The sequence below is a fragment of the Mobula hypostoma genome, chromosome 20 (assembly GCF_963921235.1).
Source record: "Mobula hypostoma chromosome 20, sMobHyp1.1, whole genome shotgun sequence".
Taxonomy (NCBI): domain Eukaryota; kingdom Metazoa; phylum Chordata; class Chondrichthyes; order Myliobatiformes; family Myliobatidae; genus Mobula; species Mobula hypostoma.
The window spans coordinates 119010-144895 of NC_086116.1; the positions used below are offsets into that span (position 1 = coordinate 119010).

Below are 25886 nucleotides of genomic sequence, written 5' to 3' on the forward strand. Positions count from 1 at the left end.
CACTCCTATGGAGAGTAGCAACAGTATTGAATTTCTTCCATTTGTAGACAATTTATCTTACTGTGGAATGATGTACACTCAGGTCTTTAGAAATGCTGTTGTAGTGTTTTCCACCTTCATGCATCTCTACAATTCTTCTAAGGCTCTCTGAAAGTTGTTTTGATCGAGGCATGGTGCACATAAACAGATTTTTCTTGAGAGGAGCAGGCTCTGTCAGTATCCTGACCTTGCATGTCTTTTTTGAAGGGCAGGGCACCTCAACAACCCACACCTCTAATCTTATCTCATTGATTGGGACATCTGACTCCAAATTGCTTTTGCAGAAGGCATTATCCAGCGGTTTCCAATATTTTTTGAACCTAGACTGTGATTGTTTAAATGATGTACTCAGTTTTGTCAAGAAGTAAAATTGTTTGTGTGTTACTGTATTAATTCAGGCAGATTGTGTTTGTCTATTACTGTGTCTTCAATGGAAGATCAGACCACATTTTATGAGTAATTAACACACAAAAAAAAGAGGTAATTGTAAAGGGTTCATAAACTCTTTCTTACAACTGTGATGGGATAGATATTTTTAATGATGGATGTCTAAATGGTAAAGGTAATGACCATAGAATATGGAACATGTAATAGCCATTGTAGAGTCTTGGTTGAGATGGGCGTAGGACTGGATGCTTAATGTTCCACCGTTTTAATGTTTAGATAAATATAGACTATGGTAATGGTTGGGAGAGCTGCATTATTAATTAAGGACAATATCACAGCTGTACTCAGAGGGTTCATTCACTGAGTATACATGGACAGAACTCAAATATAAGAAAGGTGCAATCATTTTGATGGGATTCCTTTTACAGAACCCAAGTGCCACCGGGACGTTGAGGAACAGAAATGCAGTCATCTTAGAGAAAGCTGCAAAAACCACACGGTTGTTGTCATAGGGGATATCCAACTTCTCCAATTTAAACTTTGACCTCTTTAGAGTTAAAAGGGGTAGAACTTGGTAGATGCATCCAGGAGGGTTTCTTAAATCAGTATGTAGGAAGTCCAGCTAAATGAAAGGACATATTGGACTTCATACTGGAAAATAAACTTGGCCAGGTGACTAACCTGTCAGGAAAGGAACATGTAAGAAACGGTACTCACAAATCCTTAAGAACAGGTCCTGTGTCTAGTCTGAGCGGAACCATTTAAAGTGCCTACTCCCAGAGACCTGCAATGGGACCATTGCCCTCATATCCCTATCATTCTTGTACCGATCCAAACTTCTCTTAAATGTTGAAATCGAGCTCGCATGCACCACTCGTTCCACACTCTCACAACCCTCAGAATGAAGAAGTTTCCCCTCGTTTTCCCCTTATATTTTTCACCTTTCACTCTTAACCTATGACATCTAGTTGTAGTCCCACCCAGCTTCAGTGGAAAAAAGCCTGCTTGCATTTACCCTATCTATACCCCTCATAATTTTGTATACCTCTATCAAATCATCCCTCATTATTCTATATTCCAAGGAATGAAGTCCTAACCTATTCAACCTTTCCTTATAACTCAGGACCTCCAGTCCTGGCAACACCTGCACACAACACTCCAAATTAGGCCTCACCAGCATCTTAAACAATTTCACCCTAACATTCCATCTCTTGTAACATGTCAATGTGCCAAAAGCTTTCCTTATGACCCTAGCTACTTTCAATTACTTATGGACCTGTATTTGAGACCAGATCCATTTGTTCTATAGAATTCTTCAGTGTCTTTCTGTTCACTGTGGAAGATCTACTCTGGTTGGTCCTACAAAAGTGACACCTTACATTAGTCTGTGTTAAATTCTAGCTTCCACTTCTCGGCACATTTTTCCAGCTGATTAAGATCCCGCAGCAAACTCTAATAGTCTTTCTCACTGTCCACTACACCCCCCAATCTTAGTGTCATCCGCAAATTTGTTAACCCAGTTAACCGCATGATCATCCAGATCATTGATATAGTTGACAAACAACAACATGTATATATCTTGTAGAAGACTATTAAGTTATGGTAGGGTAGATTGTGATAGTACTCAGCATAAACTAAGAAGAGTTAATTGAGAACAGCTGTTTGGGCAAATCTACATCTAATATTTGGAGGGTGTTTAAAGATCTACTGAACAGAGTACAGAGCAGGTATGTTCCAGGAAGAAGGAAGGACAAGGAAAGCAAGATTTTTATTTTTTATTATTTTTTGGAAGGAAACTAGAGCACTTAGGGAAAACCCGTTCCATGGGGAGGATATATAGCGACTCCTTACAGAACATTTCTGGAGTTGAACTCTGGACTGCCTGAGCTGTAGTAGTGCTGTGCTAACCTCTACATTACCGTAGCACCCAGATATAGAACCTTGGATGTAAAGCAGAGTTGGTGAATGTACTCAAGAAGAATATAGAAGCATATGTAAAGTTTAGGAAGCTAAAATCAAGCAGAGCCCTTGAAGATTATAAATAGGAGGCACCATGAGTAGGATTAAAGATATATATACAAACCCCATGTCCAGAAAAGTTGGGATATTTTCCAAAATGCAATAAATACAAAAATCTGGTGATATGTTAATTCACGTGAACCTTTATTTAACTGACAAAAGTACAAAGAAAAGATTTTCAATAGTTTTACTGACCAACTTAATTGTATTTTGTAAATATACACAAATTTAAAATTTGATCGCTGCAACACACTCAACAAAAGTTGTGACAGAGTTAAAATAAGATTGAAAAGTGCACAGAAAGTCATGCTATTGTGACAAGTATAGCCACCTGGGCTCGTGAGTACTTCAGAAAACCATTGTCGCTCAACACAGTCCTTCGCTGCATCCAGAAATGCAACTTGAAACTGTATTATGCATCAACTCTATGTAGAAACACCGGCGAGTTCTCTGGGCCCGAGCTCATCTCAGATGGACCGAAAGACTATGGAACCTTGTGCTGTGGTCAGATGAGTCTGTTTTCGGAAAAAAACGGGCGTCGAGTTCTCCGTGCCAAAGATGAAAACGGCCATCCAGATTGTTATCAGCGAGAGGAGAAAAAGCCAGCATCTGTGATGGTATGGGGGTGCATCAGTGCCCACGGCATGGGTGAGTTGCATGTCTGTGAAGGTACCATTGACTCTGAGGTGTATATTAGGATTTGAGAGAGATATGTGTTGCCATCAAGGCGACGTCTCTTCCCGGGACGTCCAGCCTTATTTCAGCAGGACAATGCCAGACCACATTCTGCACGGGCTACAACAGCGTGGCTTTGTAGACACAGAGTGCGTGTGCTTGACTGGCCTGCTGCCAGTCCAGATCTATCTCCTATTGAAAATGTATGGCGCACCATGAAGAGGAGAATCAGACAATGGAGACCACGGACTGTTGAGCCGCTGAAGTCTTATATCAAGCAAGAATGGACAAAATTTCGAATTGCAAATCTACTATAATTAGTATCCTCAGTTCCAAAACGATTAAAAAGTGTTATTAAAAGGAAAGGTGATGTAACACAATGGTAAACATGCCTCTGTCTCAACTTCTGTTGAGTGTGTTGCAGCCATCAAATTCTAAATTTGTGTATGTTTACAAAATACAATTAAGTTGGTCAGTAAAACTATTGAAAATCTTTTCTTTGTACTTTTGTCAGTTAAATAAAGGTTCACGTGAATTAACATATCACAGATTTTTGTTTTTATTGCATTTTGGAAAATATCCCAACTTTTCTGGAAATGGGGGGTTTGTGTATGTGTATATATGTATGTATGTAATGTGTGTGTGTGTGTGTGTATGTATATATGTGTGTGTGTGTATGTGTGTATATATATATATATGTATGTGTGTATATATATATATATATAGTGTGTATATATGTGTGTGTGTGTATATATACACACCACACACACACACACACATATATCAAGAGCAAAGGGATAACTAGGGAGAGGATAAGACCACACAAGAATGAGGGAGGGAGCATGTGCTTAGAGGCAGAGTATCTGGTAAAGGTCCTAAATGAGTACTTTGCATTGGTATTTAGCAAGCAGAAGGTACTGGTGGATAGTGGGTGTGATAATATACTAGGACATTTAAAGATAAAGAGGAAGAAGAGTATTAAGGTGGGGAAGTCCCCAGGCCTGATGGAATATACCCCATATTATTTAGAGAAGTAAGAGATGAGAATGCTGTGGAATTGATCAAGATCTTTGTGTCCTGTTGGCTGTAGGCAAGGTCCTGGAAGGATGGCAAATACTCAATGTTGCTCCTTTGTTAAAGTGAGATAATGGGGATAAAGCCTGGAAATTGTATTCTGATTATCTTCACGCGAGTAGGAGGGAAACCTTTGGAGAGGATTCTTGGGGACAGGACGAGGGCATTTGGAAAACTGTGGCCTAATTAGAGGCAGTCAGCATGGCTTTGTGTGGGTCAAGTCACATCTTACAGGCTTGATTGAGTTTTTGAAGGGGCGTGAAAGTCATTGATAAAAGTAGAGCAGTGGACACTGTGCACTTGGATTTCATCAAGGTGTTTGACAAAGTCCCTCATGATAGGCACATCAAGAAGATTAAGATGCATGGAATTCTTGGTGAATGGAAATTGGATTCAAAATTGGCTTGCCCATAGAAGACTAAAAGGTAGTGTTTAATCGGACTGGCAGGAAGTCTAGTAGTGTTCCTGAAGTATCTATGTTGGGATTTATTGCTACTTGTGATAGATATAAATAACTGATGAAAATGTGGATACAGATGGTACAAGGATTAGTGGTGCTGTGGCTAGTGCAGAAGATTGCTAAGGGATGCACAGCAGGGAAGAGATCAGTTGCGGATATGGGCGGAGATATGGCAGATGGTATTTAATGTGGCCAGAGGTAAGGTGTTGCACATTGTGAGATGAAATTAAAGCAACTGTACACTGTTAATGGCAGGACCCCTAACAGTGTTGATGTACAGAGGGATCTTGGGGGTCCAAATCCATAGGTTATGAAAGTAGCTGTATAAGTTGATTGGCTTATAAAGAAGGCATATGGCGTGCTTGACTTTATTTGTCAAGGCATTAAATTCAAAAGTCTGGAGGTAATGTTCAAAGTAGATTTATTATCAAAGTACATATATGTCATCATATTCTACTCTTGAGATTCATTTTCTTGTGGGTATTCACAGTAGGTACAAAGAAACACTATAGAATCAATGAACAACTGCACACAAAGACGGGCAAACAACCAATATACATAAAAAGACAAAACTGCAATTACAATAAATAAATAATACCGACAACATGGGTTGCAGTGTCCTTGAAAGTAAGTACATACAGTGTGGGATAGCTCAGTGTTGAAATGAGTGAAGGTTCAGGAGCCTGGTGATTGGTAATAACTGTTCCCTGAACTTGGTGGTGTGGGACCAAAGAGAGCGTGGTCTGGATGAGATGGGTCCTTAATGATTGCCGGTTTCCCAGTGACCAGCCATTTTATCAGCTATCCTCATTCCTGATCCAACATGTTGGCACATGGCCTCCTCATCTGCTGCGATGAAGCCACTGTCTGAGTGAAGGAGCACCATCTGGTATATCATCCAGCCTACCTGATGACATGGACATCAATTTCTCCTTCCAGTATTTTGATTCTTCTCTCTCTCTCCCCCGCTCCCTTATATTCCCCACTCTGGCCTCTTAACTCTTCTTCTTGTGTGTCTATCATCTCCTCCTGGTGCCCCTCCTTCTACCCATGGTCCACTCTCTTTTCCTTTCAGATTCTTTCTCTCGCCTATTACCTTTTCCATCCACCTGGCATCACCTATCTCCTTCTCACATTTGAGGTAATTTACACTTGCCTAATTAACTTGGCAACCAGCACATCTACGAGGAAAGCAAAGAGTCTTGGCCTGAAATGTCAACTACTCTTTTCCATAGATGCTACCTGGCCTGCTGCGTTCACCAGCAACTTTGACTTTGTGTGTTGGTTGGATTTCCAACATCTGCAGATATTCTCTTTTTTTGTGATTGATGGGATTAATATGAAAGAGTGTTTATCAAGTCAATGTGGACATGGTGGTCAAGTGGCCTGTTTCCATGCTGCTTGACTCTAATTATACCCGTCTCTGCAACTTCTTCTGGGAATTCATTTCATTTCACCACCACCCTCTGTGCGGAAAAACTTGCCCCTCACCTGTTTAAATTCCAACTCCCACCACCACCACCATCACAAATTAAACCTACGCCCTCTAGTTTTAGACACACCTGCTTTGGGAGAAATAGACTAACATACCTATCTACCCCTCATAATTTTATAGATTAGATTAGATTCAATTTTATTGCCATTGTGCCGAGTACAGATACAAAGCCAATGAAATGCAGTTAGCATTTGACTGGAAATGCAAAGAATACTGTTATTTACAAAATAACTGCAATAAAAAGTAAGTGCTATAGCACACAAATATAAAAGTGGGTGCAATACTGCTTAGTGCTGTGATATGAGGTTCAGCAGGGTCACAGCCTCAGGGAAGATGCTCTTCCTGTGCCTGCTGGTGTGGGAGCTGAGGCTCCTTTAGCGCCTACCGGATGGGAGGAGAGTAAAAAATCCATGGTTAGAGTGAGATGCAGCCTTGATAATGCTTTTCGCCATACCCAGGCAGCATTTATGGTAGATGTTCTCAATGGTGGGCAATTGGGTGCCGATAATCCGCTAGACAGTTTTCACCACACGCTGGAGTGCTTTGCGGTCCGATACGGGACAATTGCCATACCACACTGAGATGCAGTTGCTGAATATGCTCTCAATGGTACAGCAGTAAAAGTCTGTCAGTATCCTGGGACAGAGGTGAGCTTTCTTGATGCTCTGCAGGAAATAAAGGCGCTGTTGAGCCTTTTTAATCAGGATGGAGGAGTTCAGGACCAGGTGAGATCCTCAGAACTGTGGACACCAAGGAATTTGAAGCTTGATCCACACTCCACTACAGCTACGTTGATGTAGATGGGGACGTGAGTGTGGCCCCTAGCATGCCTGAAGTCCACAATAATCTCCTTGGTTTTCTGGGTGTTAAGGGACAGGTTGTTGCTGGCACTCCACGCGGCCAGGTGCTGGATCTTGTCCCTGTCGGCCGTCTCATCATCCCCTCTGATCAGGCCAACCACCGTGGTGTCGTCTGCGAACTTGATTATGGAGTTAGAACCAGGTACAGGAACACAGTCATAGGTGAAGAGGGAGTAGAGAAGAGGGCTCAGCACACAGCCTTGAGGCACGCTGGTGTTCAGGGTGAGAGTGGAGGAGGAGAGGTTGTCTAACTTAACTGAATGTGGTTTGTTAGTCAGAAAGTCCAAGGTGCAATTGCAGAGGGATGAGCTGATACCAAGCTGATCTTGCAATCCAGCGAGAACGAACCCAGCCTATCCAATCTCTCCTCACAGCATCCATTCATCATCTCCTGATGAATCCATTCTGTAATCTCTGCGCGACCATATTCTTCCTGTCATTTTGCAAATACGCAATACTTCACAAATACAGCCTAAACAATGTTTTAACCAGTTGCAGCATTACATCCCAACACTTGTAATCCAAAGCACCTTTTCTATTTTCAGGGAACCATGAAGTTGCACCCCAGTATCTCTCTTTAATCAGCACTCCTGCCATTTACGGTACATGTCTTGCTCGTATTTGCCTTCATAAAGTTGACACTTCACAAAGCTCACACTTACCAGGGTGAACTTCCATCTGTCACCACTTTGTTCAAATGGCAGTTGATCAACGTCCCACTGTTTCCTTGTGCAATCTTCTTCATTATCTATGATGCTTCCAAATTCTGTGGTAACTACAAACTTACATTCTCTTCCAGGTCATTAATGCAAATAACAAATATCAATGAGCATAGCACTGAATCACTGATTACAGACTTAAAACCAGAGAACCAGCTGCCCTCTGCCAAACCTGCTTTGAACCTAATTTGGCAGCATACTAAAGACAAGATAAGGAAGGGCTTTCATCGTAAATATTAGGGCCTGAGGGGAGAAACCTTGGGGTTCAGTTATGTAGTTCCCTGTAAGTGAAAAATGCTTTTGGCACACTGGCTTTCATCAGTCAAGGCATTGAGTATAGAAGTTACGATCTTGTGTTGCAGTTGTTCAAGAGGTTGGGGAGGCTTGTGTTCAGCTTTCATCACCGTGCTATTGGAAAAGTGCGGAAAATGTTTAGAAAGATGTTGCCAGGACTCCAGACTGAGTTACAAAGAGGAGTTAGACTTTCTTCCTTGGAAAGTAGAAGACTAAGGAGCGATCTTGTCGAGATGTATAAAATCATGAGGGGGCTTAGATAGAGCAATTGCACTTTTGTCTTTTTCATAAGGTTGGGGAATCAGGGCATAGGTCTAAGGTGAGAGGGGAAAGATTTAATAGGAAATTGAGGAGTAAATTTTTACAAATATGGAAAGCCTGCTAGAAGAAATGGTGAAAGTAGGTAACAATAATAAATTTTAAGAGAGTTGGGCAGGTACATTCATAGGCATAGTTTAAGGGGGATTTGGCCAGATGCAGGCGAACTTACCGACTTGGATAGGCATCTACAAAATGGATCAGTAGGGCAGAAAGGCCTTTTTTTCTGCTGAATTGGTCTAACACACCCTAGATCGCAAGCTTTAACATTGCACCAACCTGCTTTTCAGGGCGTTGTGAAAAGCCATGCCACAGCCCCTATACACCACATTTGTTGAGCTGCCATCATCAGTTTTCCCAGTGGAACTTAGAAGAATGGTCACTTTAAAAAGTGCAACGTTCTGAAGGTGCTTGGCAGGGTGGCTACTGAGAGATTTTCATTTGTTTGTATAGAGTCGAGAATCAGGTGTGTTTTCCAGATGCACTGTTGGACATCAGAGGTATTTCTTCATAATTTGGTAAAAATTTGGAACTCTACTTCAGATGTCTGTGATGCTCTGTTTTTATAGAATATTCACAGCTGAGATTTTTTTAGGATCAGTAGGAGTCAAGGGAATTGCTGATTAAGCAGGAGTGTGGAATTATGGAAGATCATCAGGTTTGATCTTATTGAAACAGTGCAACTTGTGGGGGCATACAGCCTTGGGACACGCATTAGCTTCTGATCTTATCCTTAAGAGCAGGAGATAAGTCAAAATCTAATTTTCTCCTTCCAAGCCTTTCCTATAAATTTAATATTTTGTCCCTAGTAAGCAGAAAGCCACAATCTCATGTTTTGATGTTTTAATTTCTTTACAGATTCCATGCAAACATGTTTTTTGTTTCAACTGTGCAAGTTTGCAAGAGAGAAAGGGGGACAGGATATGTCCTGGGTAAGATCACATCTACTAATAAGAACCTGTATTTCTCAGATGATATTCATGACATTATTTTCCAACTGCTTAGCATGGGTTTTATTCTCTAATTTTATTCAAATGTACAAGATTGTGCAGATTACATGAGAACTGTAACTGGTATATAGCACTATTTGCAAGTGTCGACATCTAGTATTCAACGCAACCTTGTAATCTATTCCTCGTCTTGTCTAGTCATGCCGAAAGGTCTTGGCATGAAACATCAACTGTACTCTTTTCCATAGATGCTGCCTAGCCTGCTGAGTTCTTCCAGCATTTTGTATGTGTTGCTTGTATTTTGCTGATAGTTAACCATCAAAAGAAAGGTGCCTTTCTTTTGTAGGGCCACTATTATAACCGCAAGCTGATTTACCACCCATATTGTTATCCATAGAATTGCTTGGTTTTTCATTATTTTCTAAAGTTTTCTTTTAATCAATTTACTTGGGGAGCTTTATCATGGTAGGTAGGGAACAAGTAGACAGTCCTGATGAAGAGTCTCAGCCCAAAACAATGACTATTTATTCCTTTCCATTTTGTGTTACTCTAGATTTTCAGTAATTTGTAGACTCTCTTGTGTTTAGGTAGTGAACAAGAACAACTTGAGATTCACACTATTGTCTAACGTTCTCTGAGCTTCAGAATTACCATAATATCACGTAACTTCCCTACAACCCTTAATACTGATCTGCAGAAACTAGAAATTTTAAAAATGCTGGAAAAACTCTGGTCAAGTAGCATCTGTGGATTTCAAAGGTTCATTTATCAGTGATTGAACCACTGAGAATGAAGAACGGTCATTGTCCTGAAAAGATGCTTTGGTTTCTCTCGGCAGTTGGTGCCTTACGCACAGTACCGTGCTGTACTGTATATATTTATATACGAGGTGTGATTGATAAGTCCGTGCCCTCGGGTAGAACGAGATGAGTTATTAACTTCAAACTTCCTGCATAATCGCTCAGAGTTGACCTGCATATGCATGTAACGAGAGCTGTATAACTCATCTCCGTCTGCCTTAGGCCATGAACTTATCAATCACCCATCTGTGGACACTTTCTGGAGGTCCAAGATCCGTATGCTCCACGACCGCCGGACTAAGTGTGTAAATGTAGGAGGGGACTATGTTGCAAAGTAAATGTGCTAGGTTTTCTAAAATTGACTCCTTCTACCTTAGGCCACGAACATTTCAATCACCCCTCGTATATCCTAAGAGTTTTGCAGTGTATTGTAGTAATTTTATGTTTTGGATTATACTGCTGCAAAAAAAAAAAAAATTCATGGAATATGTGAGTGATGATAACAGGTCTGTATTATGGACTGAGTGGGAAGGGGCAGGAAAAGGAGGATCATGGTTGGGAGAAGGGAGGGAGTGGGAAGCATCATTCTGAAATGATCAATAAACCAATTGTTTGCAGTCAAATGATTTTGCCAGCTGTCTCATGGCCGGGTGTGTCTGTATCTGTGCAACCCCTCCTTCTCTGCCCTGTCCCACATCCCTCCTGTGCTGCTCCATCCTTTCCATTCCCAACATCCTTTGCTGCCGCCGTATTTACAAGCTTGCTCTCTGCTCCACATTGACAAATTGAGTACTGAGCAAAGGCCTTGGATACCATATATCTGTGCCTACAACTTTTGTACAATACTGTATGTATTTCCTGCACTTCCTGTTGAATTATCAATACTCTTTCCTTAATGCACACAGTCTGTGGTTCACCCATTGCTTGATGCAAAGAAATGACCAGAACTGAGCACAATATTCCAAGTGTGATCTAACCAGGGTTTTATAAGACCATATGATAGAGGAGCAGAATAAGACTATTTGGCCCATCAAGTCTGCTCCGTCATTTCATCATGACTGATCCAATTTTCCTCTCAACCCCAATCTCCTGCCTTCTCCCTGTATACCTTCAAGCCCTGACCAATCAAGAGTCTATCAACCTCTGCCTTAAATATAGATTAAAAAATGAGTTCCACAGACTCACTACTCCTCATCTTGGTTCGAAAAGGATGCCCCTCTATTCTGAGGCTGTGTCATTTGGTCTGATACTCTTCCACCATAGGAAACATCCTCTTCACATGCACTCTACTAAGGCCTTTCATAGTTCACGGAAGGAACATCATGGTTTGAGGCTACTTTGCTACCTCAGGGCCTGGACAGTAGTTGTTGAAGGAACAATGAATTCAAAATTATATCGACATTTTACAGGAGAACGTCAGGGTAGTGTCCGTCACCTGAAGCTTAATAGAAGTTGGTTAATGCCACAAGATAATGAACTAAAACACAAGAGTAAATTATAAATCAACAACAGAATGGTTTAAAAAGAAAATAATTGTGTTTTGGAATGGTCAAGTCAAGATTCCAGACCTTAACCCAATTGAAGTGCTATGGCATGACCTGAAGAGGACTGTTCAAGCAAGGTACCCCAAAAATATTGATGAACTGAAATAGTTTTCTATGGAGGAATGTTCTAAAATTCTTTTTTGCCAATTTGAAAGTCTGATCAGCAGCTACAGGAAGCATTTGGAGCAGGTTATTGCTGCTGAAGGAGGCTCCAGTTGTTATTAAATACAGAGGTTCACATCCTTTTTCCAGCCTGGACTGTGAATGATTAAAGAACAGGTTCAATAAAGACAGGAAAAGTACAGTTGTTCTTGTGGTATTAGTTTAGGCAACAAGAGCATTTATTTGTTGGACTAAGTAATTTAAAGAAATGGGCTGGTAAAGTAGCTTGATGAATTCCTGGATTGGTCAACAGAAAAGCCGGGCAATGGATGTTCAGAAATTTTAGATCATGAATTAGTTTGATTGCACAGACGTGGGTTTAAATCATACTCGGAAATTAGAAGAAACGTTTTAATCTAAGTTCTGACAAGGATTTGAATGCTATCCATAAAAAAGGTATCCTTTCATGGCAATCTGGAAAGTAGAAAGTAGCTGCAAGTAGACAATTCTTCCCTTAGATAAGGCTATTGAACAAAGCTAAGATCTTGACCACACAATCTACCACATCATAGCTTTGCACATTATTGTCAGCCTACACCACATGTTCACTGTAACTGTTAACACTTCTGCATTCTGTTATTACTTCTGCCGTGTATTATCTCAATGTACTAATGCTGAAATGATCAATATTTTGCATACCATCCATAAAGTTCTTCACTGTCGCTCAATACATGTGACAATAGTAAATAAATTCACCAAACATCAGCATTCATCGGTTGGACCAAGTGGTCTTCCATTTTGTACTTCCCATTTGGGATAATAACTTATTTATAGAGCACTTTTCATACAGATGTTTCATAAAGTTCAAAGTGCTTTACAATGGGATAAAATGCAAGCATGAAAATAAAAGACAAAAAGATGTTAGTTAAAAGTTAAATAGGATTCAAGTTGGCTTTTAAAAGTGTCAACTGAGTCTGTATCACTTGTAGTTTTAGGTAATAAATTCCATAATTTAGGAATTACATTTCAAATAAATTACTTTATAATATTTGTAATATTGTAAGGTATCAGGGATTATTTGATAAGACTTAGGAACCCAACTCAAAATCAATAGTGCACAGCACAAAGGAAATATTTAGCAAATCCCTCCAGTTATTTTGGGAGACCAATATAAAAATCAACCACTTTTGATTTTAAAAAAAACCTGACTGGTCTGCAAGCAAAGTTATCAGACAGATCACTACAATTACATTGGTCCATTATCTACATATTAGGCTGATTTGCAGACAAAACTGTCTTCAGAAGCCAAACTAATAATTCCTTCAAAAATTGTTCATTTTAACAAAGTAGAAATAAATGAGCACATGCCAATGGTCTGTTCAAAATATACATCTGGAGGTCTGTGACTTCCGGTTCTACAGTGATCAGTGCTGGGACCTCTGCTGTTTGTTTTATAAACTGTAAGAAGAAGGTGGGCGGTCAGATGGATTTTTTTAAAATACCTATATTTACTCGGGAGTCGGACACCGAGAAAAAACATCAGTCAGGTCATGGACCTTATATGGATTACAGAGGAGGAGGTGCTTGCTGTCTTGCGGCGAACTGTCAAATTCCTGACAGATTGTCCCCTTGGAACTTTGGGAGACTACTGCAGAAATTAGAGGGCCTCAGCAGAAATATTAAAAAAGTCCGGAGATTTGGAGGACAGCTGATGTGTTTCTGTTGTTTAAGAAAGGCTGTGAGAATAAGCCAGTAATTTATAGACCAGTGAGCCTGACTTCAGTAGTGGGTAAGTTATTGGAAAGTATTCTAAGGGACCGAATGTATAAGGACAGTGGATTCTGGTTAATTGGGACCAGTGCATTTTGGCCCAATTAAGCAGCTGCCCCAATGAACCTACTTTTCATGGAAATATAGTAGTCAAAAAGGTATATTAAAAAAGGCAAATGTCATTTGAGTAACAAATTATGTGTTTAAATGAAATACAGAGCAAATTGGAACATTTCTACAGTACCATAAGTGAGTATTGGTTCCTAATAGTTATCAATGGAGGAATTCGTCTAGTGTACACTGCCATGTTCTTTTTGATTGTAAATGAAGGTGTAGCCATGGGCACTCACATGGGTGCCTGCCATTCAGGGCCCCAAACAGTCCTTCCAGGTGAGGCATCACTTCACCTGTGAGTCGACTGGGGTGATATACTGCGTCCGGTGCTCCCGATGTGGCCTTTTATATATTGGTGAGATCCGACGCAGACTGGGAGACCGCTTTGCTGAACATCTACGCTCTGTCCGCCAGAGAAAGCAGGATCTCCCAGTGGCCACACATTTTAATTCCACATCCCATTCCCACTCTGACATGTCTATCCACGGCCTCCTCTACTGTAAAGATGAAGCCACACTCAGGTTGGAGGAACAACACCTTATATTCCGTCTGGGTAGCCCCCAACCTGATGGCATGAACATTGACTTCTCTAACTTCCGCTAGGCCCCACCTCCCCCTCGTACCCCATCTGTTACTCATTTTTATGCACACATTCTTTCTCTCACTCTCCTTTTTCTCCCTCTGTCCCTCTGAATATACCTCTTGCCCATCCTCTGGGTCACCCCCCCCCGTCTTTCTTCCCGGACCTCCTGTCCCATGATCCTCTCGTATCCCCTTTTGCCTATCACCTGTCCAGCTCTCGGCTCTATCCCTCCCCCTCCTGTCTTCTCCTATCATTTTGCATCTCCCCCTCCCCCTCCAGCTTTCAAATCCCTTACTCACTCTTCCTTCAGTTAGTCCTGACGAAGGGTCTCGGCCTGAAACGTCGACTGCACCTCTTCCTATAGATGCTGCTTGGCCTGCTGCGTTCACCAGCAACTTTGATGTGTGTTGCTTGAATTTCCAGCATCTGCAGAATTCCTGTTGCCTGCCATTTTGTCGGCTACATGGAACAGTTTATATTCCAAGCCTACACCAGTATTATTCCCTGATGTTTCCTACACTACATCGATAACTGCATTGGTGCTGGTTCCTGCACCCATGCTGAGCTTATCAACTTAATCAAATTTCCTCCAACTTCCAACCTGCCGTCAACTTTACCTGGTCCATTTCCAATACCTCCCTCCCTTTCTCAATCTCTCTACCTCTGACAGTTTATCTACTGATATCTTTTATAAACCTACTGATTTTCACAGCTACCTGGACTGTACGTACCCTGTCACTTGCAAAACTACCATCCCCTTCTCTCTGTTCCTCCATTTCTGCCGCATCTGCTCTCAGGATGAGGCTTTCATTCCAGAGCAAATGGGATGTCCTCCTCCTTCAAAGAAAGGGGCAGTAAAATGCTGCTCTCACCTACATCTCTTCCATTTCACCCACATCTGCTCTCACCTCATCCTCCCGGCACCCTCACCTACCACCCCACCAGCCTCTGTGTCCAGCATATAATTCTCCATAACTTCTGCCATCTCCAAGGAGATACCACCACCGAGCAAGCACATCTTTCCCTCCCTCCACTTTCCACAGATTTCCCTCCCTCATGGTACCTATCCTTGCAAGCGGAACAAGTTGTATACCTGCCCCTACACCTTCTCCCTCACTACCATTCAGGGCCTCAAACGGTCCTTCAAGGTGAGGTGACCTGTGAGTCTTTTGGAGTTATCTACTGTACTCGGTGCTCACAGTGTGGCCTCTTGTATATCAGCGAGACCTGACGTAGATTGGGAGACCGTTTTGTGGAGCACTTATACCCTGTCCGCCAGAAAAGGTGAGATCTTCCAGTGGCCATTTCAATTCCACTTCCCATTCCTACTGCCGTGATGAGGCCACACTCAGGTTGGAGGAGCAACACCTTGTATTGTATCTGGCTAACCTGATGGCATAAACATCAATTTTTATCATCTCCCTCTGGTGCTCCTCTCCCTTCTCTTTCTTCCATGGTCTTCTACTCTCCTATCAGATTTCTCCTTCTCCAGCCCTTTATCTCTTACCAATCAACTTCCCAGCTCTTTACTTCAACTCTCCCCCTATCCTGGTTTCATCTATCACCTACCACCTTGTACTTTTACCCTTTCCCCTCCTTCTTACTCTGACTTCTCATCTTTAATTTTCAGTCCTGATGAGGGATCTCTGCCCAAAACATTGACTGTTTACTCTTTTCCATAGATGTTGCCTGACTTGCTGAGTTCCTGCAGCATTTTCTGTATGTTGCCTGGATTTCTAGCATCTGCAGATTTTTATGATTGCTGAAAGCATGGTGTAGTGTCTAATGGCCACACAAGTGCACGCAACTGACCATAGTTAGAAACTGGTCAGCAACAGTCTCCTCTCCCATTTAAGCGATATAGTGTCCCAAATAAATGAAAGGAACCCTGGCTATTTTCTCAAGTAAAATTTGTTCTTTGAGAGTTGTTCCAAATAAATGGCTGCCCTGATTTACTAATGGCCCAATTAAGTGGAATCCACTGTATTTGGAGAGACATGGCCCAATTTGGGACAGTGAACTTGGCTTTGTGCATGGCAGGTCATGTCTAACCAACCTCATAGAGTTTTTCGAGAAGGTCACCAGGAAGGTTGATGAAGGAAAGACAGTGGATGTTGACTTGAGTAAGGCCTTTAATAAGCTTGTCATTCTATCTGAGGTAATAAATTGTATTCGACATTGGCTTCAGTGGTAAATGCAAGCAGGCTTTTTCCACTGAGGTTGAATAAGACTAATTCAAGAAGTGAAATATTTAAGGGGAACCTGAGGGGGGCTAACTTCTTCACTCAGGGGGTGCGAGTGTGGAACAAGCTGCCAGTAGAATTGGTGAATGTGGGTTTGATTTCAACATTTAAGAGAAGTTTGGATAAGTACATGGATGGGAGGGGTATGGAGGGCTCTGGGCCAGGTTTGAGTCATTGGGACTAGGCAGAATAACAATTCCGCATGGCCTAGATTGTTCAAAGGACCTGTTTCTATGCTGAAGTGCTCTATGAATCCAAGTGACTTGAATGAATATGTGGATGACTGAGTTAGTATGTTTTCAAATGTATATCCTGCTGTATCATCAGTTACATAAATGGAGAGAGAAATGGCAGATGCACAAACGTTTGTAGTTTAATCTGAGCAAGTGTGAGGTGTTGCATTGTGGGAGGTCAAACGTAAGGGGTAACTACAGTTACTGGCAGGATACTTCACAGCAATGAAGCAGTGATGTACAAAGGGATTTTGGGGCCCAGGTCCATAGCTCCCTTAAAGTGGAACACAAGCAGACAGGGTTGTAAAGGAGAAATAGGCATGCTTGTCTTCATTGGTCACAGTGCAGAGCAAGTATATCAGTCTTTTATGAGGCCACATTTGGAGCATTAGTATATAATTCTGGCTGTCTCATTAGATTAAGGATGTGGAGGTTTTGGAGAAGCTGCAGAAGTGGTGTGAAGTGGGTTCAGGATGCTACCTGGATAAGGAGAGCATGAGCTGTGGGGTGGGTGTGCGGTTAATGAACTTGGGTTATTTACTCTAGAGCTTCAAAGGCTGAGGGAGCACTTGAAAGAAAATTGTAAAATTATGAGAAGCCTAGGTAGGGTAGACAGTAGAATCGTTTTCTCAGAGTCTAAATTTCAAATACTAGAGATCATGCATTTAAGGCAAGGGGGGAAGTTTAAAGGTGGATGAGACATGTTATTTAGACAGAGAATAGTGGATACCTGAAGCAGGCATATAACCATATAACAATTACAGCAGGGAAACAGGCCATCTTGGCCCTTCTAGTCCGTGCCGAACTCTTACTCTCACCTAGTCCCACCGACCTGCACTCAGCCCATAATCCTCCATTCCTTTCCTGTCAATATAGCTGTCCAATTTAACTTTAAACGACAACATCAAACCTGCCTCAACCACTTCTGCTGGAAGCTCATTCCACACAGCTACCACTCTCTGAGTAAAGAAGTTCCCTCTCATGTTACCCCTAAACTTTTGCCCTTTAACTCTCAACTCATGTCTTGTTTGAATCTCCCCAACTCTCAATGGAAAAAGCCTATCCACGTCAACTCTATCTATTCCCCTCATAATTTTAAATACCTCTATCAAGTCCCCCCTCAACCTTGTACATTCCAAAGAATAAAGACCCAACGTGTTCAACCTTTCTCTGTAACTTAGGTGATGAAACCCAGGTAATATTCCAGTAAATCTTCTCTATACTCTCTCTATTTTGTTGACATCATTCCTGTAATTCGGTGACCAAAACTGTACACAATACTCCAAATTTGGCCTCACCGGTGCCTTGTACAATTTCAACATTACATCCCAACTCCTATACTCAATGCTCTGATTTATAAAGGCCAGCATACCAAAAGCTTTCTTCACCACCCTATCCACATGAGATTCTACCTTCAGGGAACTGTGCACCATTATTCCTAGATACCTCTGTTCTACTGCATTCATCGATGCCCTACCATTTACCATGTATGTCCTATTTTGATTAGTCCTACCAAAATGTAGCACCTCACATTTATCAGCATTAAACTCCATCTACCGTCTTTCAGTGCACTCTTCTAACTCGCCTAAATCTCTCTGCAAGCTTTGAAAACCTACTTCATTATCCACAACTCCACCTATCTTAGTATCATCTGCATACTTACTCATCCAATTTACCACTCCATCATCCAGATCATTAATGTATATGACAAACAGCATTGGACCCAGTACAGATCCCTGAGGCACACCACCAGTCACCGGCCTCCAATCTGACAAGCAGTTATCCACCACCACTGTCTGGCGTCTCCCATCCAGCCACTGCTGAATTCATTTTACTAATTCAATGTTAATACCAACGATTGAACCTTCCGAACCAACCTTCCACGTGGAACCTTGTCAAAGGCCTTACTAAAGTCCATATAGACAACATCCACCGCTTTACCCTTGTCAACTTTCCTAGTAACCTCTTCAAAAAATTCAATAAGATTTGTCAAATGTGACCTTCCACGCACAAATCCATGTTGACTGTTCCTAATCAGACCCTGTCTATCCAGTTAATTGTATATACTATCTCTAAGAATACTTCCCATCAATTTACTCACCACTGACGTCTAACTCACAGGCCAATAATTGCTAGGTTTACTCTGAGAACCCTTTTTAAACAATGGAACAACGGGAGACCACCCCTGCTGCAAATGGAGTAGCAGTAATTTTGTGCTGCTCTTAGTTTTCTTTCTCTCCCCCTAGTTTAAACTTTGAATTTAAAATTTTTACTTGCTGATTCTTGAGGGGGAACAATATGTCTGTCTACGAGAAGTGGGAAGAATTTATCTGAACCTAGTGATAAAGGTCATGGGAAAGGAAAGTTGCAAAAGGAAAGATCTGATGAAATGCCATCATGGGCTGAAGATGTTGTCCGGACACTGAATTTAATTAAGGATCAGAAAGGATCAATTAAAAACCAACTGGAAAAGAATAGTAATGAAATGAAGTCATTTCTGGGAAAACTTAAAGGACCTGGAAACTCAAGTTATTACACATCAAGAGGAATTGAAGATAACTAAGCAAAAGTTGTCTGAAGCTATAACTCGTTTGGAAAGATATCAAAATAAGATTATAGACCTGGAAACTAGGTCTCGCCGAAAGAATATACGAGTTGTTGGGCTGCAAGAAGGAGCTGAAGATGGAGACTTAACTGCTTACTTTGGTAAGCTTTTTCACCCTTCGTTTCCTACCATTTTATTAGAGCTGCCTGCTATAGAAAGGGCACACAGGGCGTTTACTTCAAAATTGAAGGATTCAAGTAAACCAAGATCAGTTCTGGTTTGCTTTCATCACTTTAAAATTAAAGATCAAATAATGCGACAGGCAAGAAAACAGTTTTTAGATTTATGGAATCTGAGCTCTGTTTTTACGATGATTACCCGAGAGAGGTAATGGAACAAAGTTCAGAATTTGCTCTGGTAATGAAACAGGCAAATGATAAGAAACTGTTTCCCTCTCTGCGGTATCTGAGAAGAATTAAAGTTTTTCCTGCTAATTCTCCTCCTCGTACTTTTTTGATCCAAAAGCTGCACTGGACTTTGTTCAGGCTATACCTGCTGCTGTTACTGACACCGCTACTGAATGAACTATCTGGAAGGAGGTTTGGCTATCTGTATAGTATTCGCATTTTAGAATAAAGATTTATGAAGGTCATTTGTATGTTTCATTGAGAGACTAATAAAAGAAGATAAGGAAATTTGTTCATTATTGCATATTATTGGTTTTCCTTTGGAAAGAAGATTTATGGCTCAAGTATGACTGTCTAAATGATTGTCTGAACATTAGACTGAGAAAAGAAGATAAGGGGATTTGTTCCTTTAATCTAATACCTGGTTTGATGTTTTTTTTTGTTTCTTTTTTAATCAACTAATTGGTAGTTTTTTCCTACTAATAGGGCTTTTATATATATATTATAGGAGGATTTAATTACTTATGATATTATAATGTTCTCGTGCAGTGTGTTGAAACTCCAAGCTAAACTGGAGCCAATGAAGACAGAGTCGTAGTAAGGTTAACCATTCACTGTTCACTCTTCCACATTAGCATCGTATGGTGAAAACTGTTGATAAAAAAATGCAAACATATACAGCCATTGTTTCATTTGCGTGCTCTCTTCTTTTAGTGAGTGTCTCCAGCCGCCCCGAGTAGCGGGTGAGGGAGTCGTGTCAAACCGCCATCAGGCTCGAGCCGACCCCGTGTTTGAAATTGAAAAACCACACCAACCGCCGCTTCCTTAACAGAAATGCATTAATATTTTTACTTCAAATACATTCTTATGAACTTACGGCATTGGTTCTATAATTTTTTTTGTGGGTAGAAACGTAGTTCTTCACGATCAAGCTGCACGCATGGCACCCTTCTTCACACCTTCTCCGAACCGGAGGTTGCACATGAGACGTGACGTCATCGCGTGCCGCGATATACCATAGACAATGAATTTACCTTTGTTATACTGTAACATAATTATCAACCTTTAACTTTAAATAGAAAATAGTTACTAACAAATCATTTAAAGCGTATCAACACACATCAAAGTTGCTGGTGAACGCAGCAGGCCAGGCAGCATCTATAGGAAGAGGCGCAGTCGACGTTTCAGGCCGAGACCCTTTGTCAGGACTAACTGAAGGAAGAGTGAGAACTTTAGTCTCTAGATCAGTCTTTAGGTAGAAGTAGAACAACCTCTGTAACTGGTCTCAGGTTTCCTTTTCAGGGTTTGTTGTAAAGATGTGAACTGGCTGACTGCCTGCTCTTTGTTGTTTGGCAAGCGCTGGCATGGTTCTCTCAATGGTAGTGGGGTGACCCAGTTATTCGCTTCGTCTCTAAAGACCTTTGTGTCCATAATTTTTAAGAAGATGGCGTCTTCCACCGATGGAGCAAGTTTATTAACGTGCTTAGTTTGAGCAATGACTGACTGAGTGACTGAGTGTCTTCTCAGTTTAGTTTACTATGCTCGTGCCTTTGTTGTGCTTCCTTAATACACGTAATACTTGTGGTGGGCTGAGAAGTTGAAGGGCGGCCACTCTCTAGCATGTTAGTCTTGAGCGTGTTAACTCTCGGTTTGTGTACATTGCCAGGGCACACCTCTCCTATCACCACCCAGCCCACAGACGTTGGGCAAAGGGGGCGTTGTGTGGTCCATTGACCTGCTGCCTGATTTTGTGCACCCTAAGATGGTCTCTTCCGAGTAGCAGGAGTATTTCTGCTTCCAGATCCAGTTCTGGGATGTGCTTGGCAATGTGGTGGAGATTGGGCTGGTGTAGCACTGCGCTTGGTGTCGGAATCTTGAATCGGTTATTTAAGATCTCATTGCACTCTTAAGAGTGGAGGGAGACTGATGACAACTTTGACATCCAGTGACTCGAGCTGGAAGCCTTCTGCCCTCCTGCCATATGTTTCTGCGATGCCAGAGCAAGTTCTGAGGTAGTATGGGAATGGATTACCCTTTACGCTGAACAACTCGAAGAACTCTGGTCTCACTAGTGAGCGGTTGCTCTGGTCATCCAGAATTACATAGGCCTTGATGGCCTTGTCTTTGGCTCCCTTAGGGTATACCTTAGTGAGGCAGATCTTTGAGCACGAATGGCTGGGCTGACCTGGACTGCAAACTTCTGTGCCGCTCGAGCTGACAATAGTTGTATCAGAGTAATACTCTCCCTCCCCACCATCCTCTTGTGGGAATGAAGGACCCTTAGCAGTTTGCGGTGACGGGCTGGGATGCATGGCTCCATCGTGATTAGTGCTGTTACATTCCGAGCACTTTACAGGGAACGTACACTCTTTAGCGAGGTGGGAGGTAGAGGAACAGCACTTAAAACATATTCTTTTTTTCCTTGAGAAGGGCCTTCTTTCATCAAAGGGTTTGTTTCGAAACATTCTGCATTTTTTGAGCTGGTGGGGTTTGTTGCGCAATGGACAATTCTTGCTAGGGTCATCGTTGATTGTGGAGACTTCAGTTTTATGCACTGAGACGGGTTTATTGTTGACAAAATTGTTTGAAATGGGTTTGACTGGGTTGGTGTGAGTTGTGGTGCTGCCTTGATTCACGAAGCTAGGGTCGTTTTGCCTCTTCGCCTCCTTGCACACAAACCTACTAAAATACTCTAAGGGAGGGAATCGACCACGGTTCTCTTCCTTGTACTCTGAGCCAATAGACACCCATTTTTCCTGCTGCCCAAATGGAAGTTTGTCCACAATTGGTCTAACTCCGCTTGAGGTATCCAGATATGTCAGGCCAGTTAAATAGCTGTCTTCTTTAGCACCTTGAATCTCCATGAGTAAATCTCCGAGTTCTCGTAATTTAGTGTGGTCCTTGGCTGACACCCTAGGAAAATTGTCCAGCCGTTGAAATAGCACCTTCTCAATAATTTCAGGGGCCGCATAGCAGTTCGGAAGTTTCTCCCATGCTTTGTGTAAGGCTAGCTTGGGGTTGTTGACGTACACTGAGTGTATGCGTTTCACCTGTTCACTTGATTCCTTTCCTAGCCATTTAGTCATAAGGTCCAACTGTTGGGTTGCTGTGAGCTGGACTCCGCCGGTGGCACTGGTGAATGAGGAGTACCATGCACGGTAATTTTCAGGCTTATTGTCAAACTGGTACAGTCCTGAATTGACGAGGTCTCGTCGCGCTAAATACTGTGCCAAGGGTTCTGCTGCAGGTGGTGTGCTAGCTGAGGGAATATGTTGGGGAACGTATGACTGAGCGTGTATGTTCATGTGGTGATTAAAAGTTCTGACTTCAGCCTTTGTCTCTGATCTCGCTGGATCTGGTAAGTTTGGTGTCGGGAAGTATTTGTAGTCAGCCTTTCCATGCTTGAGTTTGTGGCAAGGTTGCAATTGTGAGCTGTTTTCCCTAGGTGGACGCGATGCAACAAAGCTTCCCTGTGATTTCACATGAGATGGGATGCCAACAGGCAAGTATAGAGAGGGAGAATGAATCTGCAGGTCAATTTGAGATTGGACTGGTGCGTTCCAATTTGGCCTTTTCTGACAGAGATTTTCCTGCTTCGTGTAGAATGTTCATTTCTTCAGCGTTTTCAAACACATGCGCTTCTACTGCAGCCGCATCAGCTTCTCGTTATAGTGTCAGCACTTCTAACTCTGTATCTATCCTTGCCTTTTCCAACTGGTCTTCCATTTCTGTGGTGGCCTTTTCCATTTTCAGTTTTGCTTCTTGGTTAGCGTATGACGCTTGCATCTTGGCGGCTTCGGCTTTGGCTCTTGCAAGGGCAGCCACACTTGTTGATGGCCTACTGCTGTTGGCACTGAGTGCAAGTGACTTGATGCTTGATCGCGAAGCCATTGTACCACTTGTCAAAACATCTAATGATTACTGTGTTGAAACTCTGACTAAACACCAAGTTAAACCAGAGCCAATGAAGACAGTCGTAGTAAGGTTAACCATTTACTGTTCACTCTTCCACATTAGCATCGTGTGGTGAAAACTGTTGATAAAAAAATACAAATATATATGGCGTCTTTCTGGAGACCACACGCGCTCTCTTCTTTTAGCGAGTGTCTCCAGCCGCCCCGAGTAGCGGGCGAGAGGGTCACATCAAACCGCCATCGGGCTTGAGCCAACTCCGCGTTTGAAATTGAAAAGCGCCCCAACCGCCACTTCCTTAACAGAAACCGCGTTAATATTTTTACTTCAAATACGTTCTTATGAATTTACGGCGTTGCTTCTATAATGTTTCTTTGTGGGTAGAAACGGAGCTCTTCACGATCAAGCTGCACGCATGGCACCCACCTTCACACCTTCCCGAACCGGAGGTTACACATAAGACACGGTGAAATTGGAGGTGATGTCATCGCATGCCGCGATATACCATAGACCATGAATTTACCTTTGTTATCATCAAATCAAGTTATGGTATTGTTGCACTGTTGTAACTATGTTATAATTATGTGGTTTTGTCAGTTTTTTCAGTCTTGGTCTGTCCTGTGTTTTGTGATATCACACCGGAGGAAATATTGTATCATTTCTTATTGCATGCATTACTAAATGACAATAAAAGAGGACTACGTGTCTTCATAATCATACTGTAACATAATTATCAACTTTTAACTTTAACTAGAAAATAGTTACAAAAAAATCATTTAAAGTGTAGACCCAACAAAGTCAAATAAATGCCTTAAGGGCAACACATATTATTAATTAGTATTTTTGAAAATTCAGCTGGGTCAAATATACTATTAATTTTTGTCTGTTTTATTATAACATTTTATAATTGAATTAAGTTTTTTTTAGGGAGTTAATGTTAAACTTAAAGATGGTGCTGGTTTTTCTCTAAGAGATAATATTTTGGTTCTTTATTAGATGATGGAATGTAGATGCTTTTCTTTGCTGAGACTTTATCGTCTTTTTTACAAGGTCACTCTCCTCTTTTTACTAACTTGGGGGAGGGAAAGAAAATATAGACGGAGCAGTCAGTGGCTTTGAACTATCATAGATTGCTTGCCTTTTTCTTGGGCTTCCGGGAAAGGGGGTGGGATTAGAGCTAGGAGCTTTTTCCCATTGGGTGCTTCCGGAGCATGCATATTTTCTATCTGGTTGTATTCTTCATCGCCACCATTTTTGATCATCCTGTATTGGTATGTGCTCTGCGCATATATAAAGTAGAATAAAATTATAGTATTGTATTTAAACGGATTAATATAATAAGTTGGAATGTACGTGGTTGGAATCATCCTATTAAATGAAAAAAGACTTTTAAAGTATTTTTTAAGAAAACAATGGAACAACATGAGCAATATGCGTTTCTAATGACATTTGAAATATTTCTGTCAGAGTCCCTCCTATTTCCACACTAACTTCCCTCAAGGTCCTAGGGAATATCCTGTCAGGACCCGGAGACTTATTCACTTTTATATTCCTTAAAAGCTCCAGTACTTCCTCTTCTTTAATCATCATATTTTCCATAACTTCCTTACCTGTTTCCCTTATCTTACACAATTTAATGTCCTTTTCCTTAGTGAATAGTGAAGAAAGGAAATTGTTCAGAATCTTCCCCCATCTCTTTTGGCTCCACACATAGCCGTCCACTCTGATTCTCTAAGGGACCAATTTTATCCCTCACTATCCTTTTGCTATTATTATAATGGTAGAAACCCTTGGGATTTATTTTCACCTCATATCTTCTTTTAGCTTTTCTAATTTCTTTCTTAAGATTCTCTTTACATTCTTTATATTCCTCGAGCACCTCATTTACTCCAGGCATCTAGAGTTGGTGGCAGAAACAGATACAATAGTGGTGGTTAAGATGGATTTAATAGATCCATGAATATGCAAAGGATGGAGGGATATGGTTCTGGTACAGGCAGAAGAGATTTAGTTTAATTTTGCGTCTAGACAGACATTGTGGGCTGAGGTGCTGTACTTGTGCTGTATTGTTCTGCGTTCTATAATGCCTAGTCCTGAATGGTGGTGGACAAATAAACAACTAAAAGAAGGAGGAGTCTCTAAGAACATTCCTATCCTCAGCAATATTAGGCCTGAAGACAAGATGGAAGTGTATTCAGCCACAAGTCTAAATGGATAATTCATCCCAGCTTTCTACTCCAGTAAAGTTACAACACTGACAACCACTCAACAACACAAAAGATTGCCCAGGTATGCCCTGTTCAAAAAGTAGGACAAATCTGGCCTATCTATTTATCATCCAAT

The 25886-nt window shown here is 41.5% G+C and overlaps 1 protein-coding gene across 1 annotated transcript in view; it reads left to right on the forward strand.

The window, feature by feature from the left end:
* The window catches only part of LOC134359262 (E3 ubiquitin-protein ligase Hakai-like), a 52836-nt gene that overhangs the window by 19783 nt on the left and 7167 nt on the right, over window positions 1–25886 (forward strand). Inside the window, exon 5 of the mRNA XM_063072222.1 lies at window positions 9199–9272. Within this exon, the coding sequence (XP_062928292.1) occupies window positions 9199–9272 (74 nt within the window). The remainder of the gene's footprint in view (window positions 1–9198; window positions 9273–25886) is intronic.